The 10,654-nt window shown below is 35.7% G+C and overlaps 1 protein-coding gene across 9 annotated transcripts in view; it reads left to right on the plus strand.

Annotated features, from left to right (window-relative positions):
• LOC107625421 (DNA helicase INO80) overlaps nt 1-8,666 on the plus strand; it is a 15,934-nt gene extending 7,268 nt beyond the window's left edge. For 2 of the 9 annotated variants that reach the window (XM_021115915.1, XM_016328048.2), the window contains exons 15-25: nt 66-212; nt 913-1,458; nt 1,724-1,984; nt 2,111-2,218; nt 2,528-2,622; nt 2,721-2,877; nt 3,239-3,436; nt 3,593-3,751; nt 4,906-5,198; nt 6,382-6,456; nt 8,258-8,666. In XM_021115915.1, coding sequence (XP_020971574.1) covers nt 66-212; nt 913-1,458; nt 1,724-1,984; nt 2,111-2,218; nt 2,528-2,622; nt 2,721-2,877; nt 3,239-3,436; nt 3,593-3,751; nt 4,906-5,109 — 1,875 coding nt within the window. In that variant the 3' untranslated portion in view covers nt 5,110-5,198; nt 6,382-6,456; nt 8,258-8,666. Of the gene's footprint in view, nt 1-65; nt 213-912; nt 1,459-1,723; nt 1,985-2,110; nt 2,219-2,527; nt 2,623-2,720; nt 2,878-3,238; nt 3,437-3,592; nt 3,752-4,905; nt 5,696-6,194; nt 6,457-7,286; nt 7,424-8,257 lie in introns of those variants that run through there. The other 7 variants (XM_021115918.1, XM_021115913.1, XM_021115917.1 and 4 more) reach the window with 7 other exon arrangements.

Genomic DNA, 10,654 nt, shown 5'->3' on the forward strand with positions numbered 1-10,654 from the left:
AAAAAAAGGGAAGAAAACAGAGAGAAAGATCGGCCATGGTAATAACTGCTGTTGAATTATGATAGGTTTGCAACCATCCAGAGTTGTTTGAAAGGAGTGAGGGTAGCACATACTTCTATTTTGCAGAGATTCCAAATTCCCTTCCACCTCCCCCATTTGGGGAGTTGGAGGACATATACTATCCTGGAGGTCACAACCCCATATCATATGAGGTAATTTCTCAAACCTTGTCTACTGTATCAAGATTATAATCTGGTGTTTGGTCAGGATAAAACCAAAATTCATAAATAATGGCATCTGGATCCCCTTGCTTGTTGCTGTTGGAAAGACTTTGACCAAGGTCAAATATCTGGCTATATCAGTACCATGGTGCTACTGTGTAGTGGAAATTTCGGAAAACACAATGAGTCGTGATCTGTTATTGATGACCTTGACTCCAACTACTATTGGAGTTAGAGTATAATTGGAAAAATTGTGTGCATGTGTCCTATCTCTGCTGTTTCCACTTGTTGGGTACAGAAACTGTTTTCTTGGGACAATTTTTCTGTCTCTAAACCTGGCTCTCTAGCTAAACACTACCAAAGTGTTGAATTTCATTATTTTCTCTTTCTCCTTCCCTCATTCTTGTTCTGTCTTAATTAATCTCTTATTATGAAAGCCAAAGTAAACCACTGGCTTCATGTCTCCATGAACAAAGGATTTTGGATAATCTGACAATTCAAACTTAAACTGCATCAGCTCAATTCTTCTTTGGTCTTGTCATCCCAATTAAAAGTTAATTCAATCAAGGAATATTTGGCTAGTGTACAATCTCAGGTTCCCAACTATCTTTTAAGTTGAGGAAAGTCCATTCATGATCAATGTTTGTTTTTTTTTTTTATTAATTTTCTTTTTAATTTTAAAATTTTTCAGATGCCAAAACTTGTCTACCAAGAGATTATGCAAAGATCTGAGACTTTCAGTGCGACTGTTGGTCATGGTGTCTGCAGAGAATCTTTTCAGAAACATTTCAACATTTTTACACCGGAAAATATTTATCGCTCTATGATCTCAGAAGGTGTGGTTGTTAATAGCGGAAACTTTGGTTTTACTCGTTTGGTGGATTTGTCTCCACAAGAGGTGACATTTCTGGCCAGTAGTTCTTTCTTGGAGAGACTATTGTTTTCTATGATGAGATGGGAACGTAAATTCCTTGATGAATTTATAGACTTTCTTATGGAGACCACAGTAAGTGATCCTGAATGTAGTTACCTGGAAAAAGGAACAGTGAGAGCTGTTACTAGAATGTTATTATTGCCATCAAGATCTGAGGCTCAGTTTCTTGAACGAAGGTTTGCAACTGGGCCCACCTGTGATCCTTTTGAGGCTTTGGTCATCTCCCATCAGCATAGACTTTTATCCAATGCAAGGCTTCTTCACGCAGCTTACACATATATCCCACCGACTAGAGCTCCACCAGTATGTTGTTCTTTCTCTGTTGTTGCTTTCATGTTTGTTTGAAATAGTGTTGACTACCTAGAGTAGGAGCAATTAGCTCTGTAGAGAACTACCAGTGATAGAAAAGGTCACTCATTCAATTAGAATGTACTTTGTATATGTGTCTTGTCCTACTACTAACATGAATATATGCAGTTTCTCATTCTCACTTGGATATTTTTCTAAGTATTCTCAAGTATTTTTTCCTGATAATTGTCTATCATTCTGCCACTGTTATTCTTTACAGATTGCTGCTTATTGCCCAGATCGTAACTTCTCCTATAAAATGATTGAAGAATTGCATGATCCTTGGGTTAAGAGGTTGTTTGTAGGATTTGCGCGTACATCTGAATCTACTGGTCCTAGAAAGCCTGTTTGTTCTCCTCATCATTTAATTGAAGAGATTGATTCTGAACTACCTATTTCACACCCTGCACTTAAGTTCACACATGAAGTTTTTGGCTGTTCACCTCCGATGCATAATTTTGACCCAGCAAAGTTGCTCACTGTAAGGATTATTTTTCTGTTTGTGTGGGGTTTATTGAATGTGAATCCTCCCCATAAAATTAAAAGGAAAAAATGGGACCAATTTTTTATTATTATATTGAAAATTTCTTATGCTTATTATAATTAGGACTCTGGGAAGCTTCAAACACTTGATATACTATTGAAACGCTTGCGAGCAGGAAATCATCGTGTTCTTTTGTTTGCTCAGATGACTAAGATGCTGAATATTTTGGAGGTACCATTGAACTTGGCTCAATGTTAAATATATTGATAATGGTTATCTTTTGAAATAATTCTATAGGTTACGGTTCAGTTATTAAAAGGTGTTCATTTACCTCCAAAGTAATGGTCACATCAAATTGGATTCATTGAATACCTGGTCTGACCTGGATGTTGCATACTTTCCCGCTAAAGCAACTAAATGAGTTAAATGCATTTTTGATTTGAGAAACTTTGCTATTTAATTAAAGTTGAAGTAGCATGCTGAACATCTACTTTCTCCACATTGTTCTACAGTTGACTGATGGTTTTATCTTTCCTGCAGGATTATATGAACTATAGAAAATATAAGTATTTTCGACTTGACGGGTCATCTACTATTCAGGATCGCAGAGACATGGTCAAAGACTTCCAGGACAGGTGATTTCTTTTATTGTTATAACTATCATACTGTTCTTTTGTCTGACTCCATTAAAAAACATCTAGAATTTTTATGTTCGTTTTTGATTTTATTACAGGAGTGACGTATTTGTGTTCTTACTGAGTACAAGAGCTGGTGGATTAGGTATCAACTTGACAGCTGCTGACACAGTCATATTTTATGAAAGTGACTGGAATCCAACGTTGGATCTGCAGGCAATGGATAGAGCTCATCGTTTGGGTCAGACAAAAGATGTTTGTTCTCACCCTCTTCCTCTCCCCCTCCTTGTCCTATTTCTCCATTAAAAGAAAAAGCGTCTTCACACATGTTATTCTGTTAATAATCCTATGGATGCCATGTTGCCCAAATAGTTATGACCTCAAGCATATGGTATCTTTGGATCTTCATTCCTTGTATAGTTGGATTACTTGGATATAGAAATTTCTTTCTTCCTGATCTCCTTTCACTATCAATCTCCAACATCTTGTCTCTCACCAACACAAAAGTTACTTGTTTTGAGTTTCTAAGTACTTAGGTTTCTTTTGCTTTAGGGATAAAAAAATTGGATCACTATTGTTGTTCAAAGCTGATTTTATGTTAATTTGAAACTTGTAGGTTACTGTTTACCGACTTATATGTAAAGAGACAGTTGAAGAGAAGATACTTCTTAGAGCAAGTCAGAAAAGTACTGTGCAGAACCTTGTCATGACTGGTGGTTCTGTTGGAGGTGATCTTTTAGCTCCGGAGGATGTCGTATCTTTGCTTTTGGATGATGTCCAACTTGAACAGAAATTAAAGGAAATCCCTATTCAGGTTTGTGGTATTCTCGTCACATTAAATTTATTGTTACAATATTATAAATATTCCTTGCACTGACAGTGGGAAAGAATAAGGAATATATAGGATCCATGATCCTGAAACAATATGCGGATTTTTTAGTTTATATTTTGACCTCACCTGTCCTTCTAGGTAAAGGATAAGGAAAAGAAAAAGAAACCAACTAAGGGTATACGTGTAAATGAAGATGGTGATGCATCTCTGGAGGATCTAACAAACTCTACAGCCCAGGGTACTGCAGATTTTGATCTTCCGATGGACCCAGAGGGATCAAACGCCAGTAATAAAAAGGTATTATCTTACTTCCTTAAGCCATGCTGGCTTCTTTTTCCTTGAATCTCATTTGAACTGTTTACACCATAATAAATATTTTTTATGTATGAAGTTTCATAATGCTTTTCCCAAGGGAATTGTTTTGTGGTTAGAATAACTTCTACGTGCTTTTGATTCATTTCTGCTAGAGAAATTTGAGTAAAAGGAATAACTACCTTAACTGCATTAGTCAGATGTCTATCTATTTACGCTGAAGAATAAAGTACATTACAAGAGCAGTGCAAGTCTTAGCTCTATTGGCAGGGTTTATTTCTATAGAGTCCATGGCTGGTAGGAGATTTTGAATTCCTAATGGAGGAATATCTTGACAGTCTGTTACATTTCTTGTGTGAAATTCTCAATCTTGAATTTTGTTTTGAGGAATATCTTATAGCATTGCCGCATTTTTCTCTTTTGGTTCATGAAAGTTCCATTCAAGAGAAAAAGCTATAGTGAGAGAAGGTTTGTATAATCATGACCCAAAAGTTATGGCATTATCGGAGGAGATATTCCATCATCCTCCATGGAGCAAAAGTTTCTCACTCCATAGAGTGATTGGCTATTTGTTTTGAATAAATAGAGTGAGAAGAAAAATGAGAGAGAAAAAAAAGGGGATTTTTGTGCAGTCCAATGCGAGATGTGAGCTATTGCACTTTTATTTTGTACGCTGCTGTTGTTTCAAACATTTTTCTGCTCTTGATTTGGGTCGAGGGTTATCAAATTTTCGAAAAGAAAGGGAGAGAACGAGTTGGATGTATATAAAAGATTTCCTCCATGAAGCATATAAGAATTTTCCTTAAAAGAAGACATATAACCTAAACACATCACAGTGAACCAATGATAAATTTTTAAAGTACATCATGAATTCATGATAAATCATATTTGTCATAATACACCTAAATGTAATTATTTGATAGTTTCAAATTTTATCTATTACTCTGGATCAATGGTACATCTGCTACCTTATGAAATTCATGGATCCCTGTTTGCAAACTTAATAATCTAGGGGCTTGTACTATTTTGTTGGTTTGATCTTATAAAATTTCAGGTCTACTAATATTCAAGGAAGTAAATTTCCAAGTTTATTTGTGATGTTATCTATGGATTGGATTAACTTTGACTCTTATTTGCAGAGAAAAGCTGCTTCCAGACCAAGGAATTCTCAAAAGCCAAGTGAATCTGGCATTATGGCTATAGATTATGAATTGGATGATAACCACCTAACTACTGAACCAGTGGGCCACAAACCAAAGAGACCCAAAAGGATGAAGAATGTAAATGAAAAGTTTGAAGAGTCTTTTACTTCATCGGCTACCATATTCCCAGAGAAGACTTAACTTCCACCAGCATAAGATTTCTGTTCTTGAGGTTCTAAAGCAGAAGCAGGCTAAGACGCTTGCCAACCACGTAGTAAATCCTCACAGTTGTACGCTCCTTTACTTGAACTAAGTTTACGCTCCATGAATTATTATTATGTTACTAGATATACAATCATAGGTTATGAATTGACCTACTATTCTATCCTAAACAAAGAGAGACATAGATATTTCAATTTAAGAGTTAATTTTTTCTAATCCAACTTGCAATCTGAGGAAATTAATTGTTGTAGGGGAAATTAATCTGAGTATTGTGATGATGATAGTTTGAGGTAGAGGACGGTGTGTCATTGCATGTATTGCAGGCACTTGGAAATGAAGACACTGCATTTAATATGATTACTGTGGAAATCATGCTTTGCTTTGCTTGCTTGCCAATTTTATATTTAAGCTCCCATCTGAAGGATGAAGCAGAGCTATATTGGAAAGTAAAGGGATCCGAGTGATAGGAATTAGGAACCAGTCCAGAGAGGATGGAAGCAGCAACTTCCATTATCATCAATACCATCTAATGCTAATTGGCCCTTTCTTCTCTCTAACTTTTTATGCATGTCACTATTGTCTTCTTCCTTGTCTTTCTAGGTCCTCTCTTTTCTCTGTATACACCACTTTGAAATGCAAATGACCTTAAACACACGCCTAAAGCCAAATGGGGCCTTCATTTCCTACATCATTATCTTTGCATTGTCAACACAAACTTATACTACTCTATCCCCTTTGTTTCTGTTTGCTTTCTTAGGTAGCATAGTTCTCCATCTTTATTATTCTCTTTGGCCTTCATATAATGCATTATTACATTTATTATTTTCAGAACCTTGTACACATTTCATATACTCTACATTATTTTTTAAGACCAAACCTGACGATTGAACTATAAGTCTGTATTGAAAACAAAAAAGAAAATAAACATTATCCAGATATGTTTGGCTAGGAATTTAAAGAAAAATGAGAACTTTGATAAATGAGTTTTCTGTACATTTGTGTAAAAAGGGGGGATTGGGGGAACTGAAAGTATCAAATCTGAAATAAATTCTCGCCAAAAATAGGGGAAAAAATATCTAAAGGAGAAACAAGGGTTGTGACGTGTGTCTGTGAAGGCTTCTTGTTTCCAGCACTGAAATTTGGGGTGGTTAATTTGTGGTCAATCATCGCTGTCTTGGACCACCTTCCTCTCACAGTTCGTTTACCACTCTGTTCTGTGTTCTTTAATTCCATCTATGCTTGACGTCGTAGGTTGCTGCCCCCTAGTCGTTCTGCCGACCTGCCACCACACCTTCGACACTGTCACTGTCGCCTTGAATCCTGGAGGTATGTTTGTTCATTGCCTTTGTGTGGTCTGAAACTCTGAAAAGTTTGCCTGTTGCCTCTGGTTGGGTTGAATCTGTTTTGGACTGTTTCACTGTGATACTTCATTGTTCTTATTCTTTATTTTTTTAGCAAAAAAATCACTACAGTTGAATATAATTTAAATCTAGTAGGATAGATGATGGCCTAAGTCAGATATATCATGTTCTTTTTTTGGTGCACTTTCTGTGTATATGCTTAAAAAAAAAAAAAAGAAATTGATATCATCATTGATAAAGTACAAGCATAAGTTGCTGGTAAAAATGTAAAATGCAAGTGATAGCACAATTATATTTTTGATCATGATTTTCTTTTAAAGCATCAAGTAATTAATCCATTTGATTGGCCAAGCAGTTGGTTCAATGTTACGTGCCTAATATATTTTTGGAACGTAGAACTTTATTTGGTCATAATTAATAGAACTAAGATTTTTGGGTTCTGTCTGCAGCAGTATCACCATAGGAAGGTTAATAACTTGATCAGGGATGTGAAGGGAATTACTACTTTAGAAGCTCATGTTAAGAAATTATTTATGGTTAACAATATGTCTATGAATGAAGTTTGGTTGCTTTCATTATCATTGATCGTAGCTTATATGTTGGTTTTGCATTTTTTGTGGTTCATTTTGGTCAATGCCTGAATATCTGAAATTAAGGTCAAACGTTGATATTAGTATGGTGTTATTTACCTTATATGTTGATGTTAGCTCATATTCTAGAGGTTGGTTGTTATTTAGGTTGCTTACTACTAGTATTATGGTTATTCCTGAGTTTGTTCTTGTATGTATGTTTCAGTGAAAATCATCTCTTTGAGAAATTAATAGTATGTTGCAAGGATAAGGTGTGTACATATCTTCAATCACTTAGTGTCGTATGGTTCATTGAGGTGTATATGAAATAAGAAGGGCATTCGAGATTGATGATGACTATGGGTACAGGATTAACCCGATTAATATTTTCTGGCGCAATTCTATTTAAAGTTATTTCAATATTGTCGTAAAAATAAAAAGAAAGAAAGGTCCATTTTGTCTTTATTTTGCTGTTCTTTACCTTAAGAAGATGCCATTAGATAATTCTATATTTGTCTTTTAGGTTTTTTCCATAAAGGTGTTCGTTTTGTTAGATAATTATTATGAGACTCATCTTAATGGTAAAAGAATGAAGCACTAAATGTTCGGTTAAACAATTATCATTTTCTTGATATGCAGTGTGTCATAAACTTATAAATGAGAATTACATGTTTGGTTGGCTTCCTTATTTACTGTCATTGATAAGGTGTTCGCTTTAGGCTATAGTTAATTTAAAATGCTCGTGTTACAGGCAATGGTAATTAGAGGCTGGAACTATAATTCGTGTTGTTTGTTATACTGTTTCATACATCGAACCTGAAAAATAAGAGAAACACTATTAGGCTGCGTGTGCTTAGAAATTTTATTAAAAAGAAATGATTAGAGAGATAAATGAGTCTTCTTTTTATTTTATTTCCTTTTTACATGTAAATTTACAAATTTATCAGAAGAATTTATCTTTAATATTGCCCTCCCGTAAGTTGCAGCAATCGCTGCCCCTGACCCACATGATAATATTGGGGATTAGGTTTGATCATGGTACAATTTATGAGACAGGATAATATTGGAAGTTTAAAATTATTTGATTGTCAATGCTGTCGAATCAACAATTTTGTACCTAGATTGGTTACTTAATTTTGTAAATTAAATAGTATCAGATAGTTTATATATTAAAATCATTATATCTAATATGTCCAGGGTGAACAATTGCTATTTGGAAGCAATAACAGATGAAGTTTGAAGATTATTGGAGTGAGGGTGAGTGCAGCAGTTTTTTAACAGCTGTAGTTGCACTGTAGCAGCGACGATGCAGGGAGTGATGAATATGATCTGGGAATGTAGGGATATAATCTTTTTCTGATTTGGAGACTAGTCTACGGAGCGCACAATTGGTAATGGCAATATCTGCTATAAATAGCAACCCTTGATCGAATGTAAAAGATTATTCCGTATTGAATGCAATTGAGGAAATTCAGTATTTGCTTCCCTTTCTTCTATCATAAATTCATAATCATCTTCAATTACCTAGACATGACATCTTCAAGTGAAGGCAATTTTGGACATCTTACTGTAGCATGCACTTATGTTTTAAAGTAGTAGTATTTAATTTGTATATCCAATTAAGCGTCTGTTTGAGGCAGAGAGTTAAATTCAAAGATAGAGAAACCAGAATAAGTAGAAGTGATCATAGTCTAATAATCTAATGAATCATTGTAAACTAATTGTGTAGAAATGCGAGTAAAAGGCATTATAATGTTTTAACCCCTCCTTCAATAATTTCAATGTCCACTTAAAAAACAAAAAGTTAGCAGAGACGATAGTTTTTTTTTCGTACGCAGCAGAGACAATAGTTGTGAATTGTGAGTGTCAACAATAATATCCATGGCTTCAGGTAGCTACCAACCAAAAAAGCGTTCTCCTCCGCCAACATTGATTCGTTTCTTTACCATTATTCTCAAAGCCTTCAACATGGAAATCTTGTAAGCTGCTTCTTTCATTCACCTTCTCTTCTCAATGTGTCTTAAGTCTTAGTGCATACAAAATCTGCAAATGATGTAACTGAACCATAAACATTCATGCATTCTTTTTTTCCCACCATAATAACACAAACTTACATATTGGATTTCATTAAGCTTTATCTACAAGTTGATCAAAAGATATACTAATTCTTTACACAGCCAATACGGTTTGCGTTGCATGGTCAGACTAATTACTTTTGTAACCATGTGATTAGCCAATTTTAACGTTATACCAACCAATTGTTTATACATTTTACCAAAATATTCTTGTTCCGGGCCTGGTGTCTAGAGCCCCAAATGGCCCAACGATGACCCAGCCCAAGATGTCTATACGGCCCGAACTAACCAGAAACCAGAAGCCAGTAACTAACATTCAAACTCAAATACCCCTTAATCTTAGCCAACAACATAAGATAAGATAACAAACACAAACTATATAAGGGGAGCCAGGGGCCTCCCTCAAGTACGTTACATACTCATAACCCCCATCTATACTTCTTAGATCTATTCTGACTTGAGCGTCAGAGTGTCCTTGTAGGTACTACCCCCTGCCGCTTTAGAAGTCCAATCACGTCATCATCGAGACCGGCGAGTCCCCAATCCATCCTTCAACATGTACCAGCAAAGTCTTGTACATTGACGCCGTCTGTGGAGACTTGCCAAGCCTTGGCAGAATGACGGATGAACACGAGGAGCGATTCTCAAACCATCACCACGAACCAGACCTACCAAATTCCCCCTGCACACGAACAACGAAACAACGGTTATCCCCCCCACCCACAGGAGGATAACCAGCGTCGTCCAAGCGCAACCAACCTGCAATCAACAACCATAAATGGACGAGTGCCGATCTGGCAAACCCAGGGCAATCGATGGCCTGAGAGAACAAGCGAACCGGATTATTCAAGAACTAACCGGCGAGTCAAATAGGCAAACCCAAGTACTTGGGTTTGCCTATTTGACAGATGTGAACTACTTGGGTTTGCCTATTTGTCTATTTCGACGCACATAACTTTTTCGATAAAAATCATTTTCTGTCTGTTCTTCGAATAACATAAACTTTACAGACCCAATTTTTATTTGAAACAAGTTTGAGAAGATTTGAGGGTCTGAAAGCCGAGTTATGACCGGCCGAAGTTTGGTAAAAAATTAGCTTTTTACCAAAATCACCAAACCTCTATTTTTACCAAAAACCTCACTCAACCCAAAGTTTTACATTTCAAAACAACATCAATTATGACCAAAACAATCCCATATCCATTCTATCACTTCCACAACGTACCAATACTCCATTATATCAATTTCATTTCAAGCATTCCACATTTCAAACAAAGTAACACATATATGTATGTATCAACATCACAACTCAAAATCATCATCCTCATCAATCATTATCACTCATAACAAACTCAAGATTTCAACAAAACTACTAACAATAGCAAGTTCACAATATCCAACCTATCTTATGGTCAACAAGCCTAAGTTTTCACGTTACATTATATGTTATCTACGAGAAACCATAACCATACCTTGGCCAATTCCTCCCTAATGCCTGGAACAACTCAAAATATCTACC

Source organism: Arachis ipaensis, chromosome B02 (genome assembly GCF_000816755.2).
Source record: "Arachis ipaensis cultivar K30076 chromosome B02, Araip1.1, whole genome shotgun sequence".
NCBI lineage: Eukaryota > Viridiplantae > Streptophyta > Magnoliopsida > Fabales > Fabaceae > Arachis > Arachis ipaensis.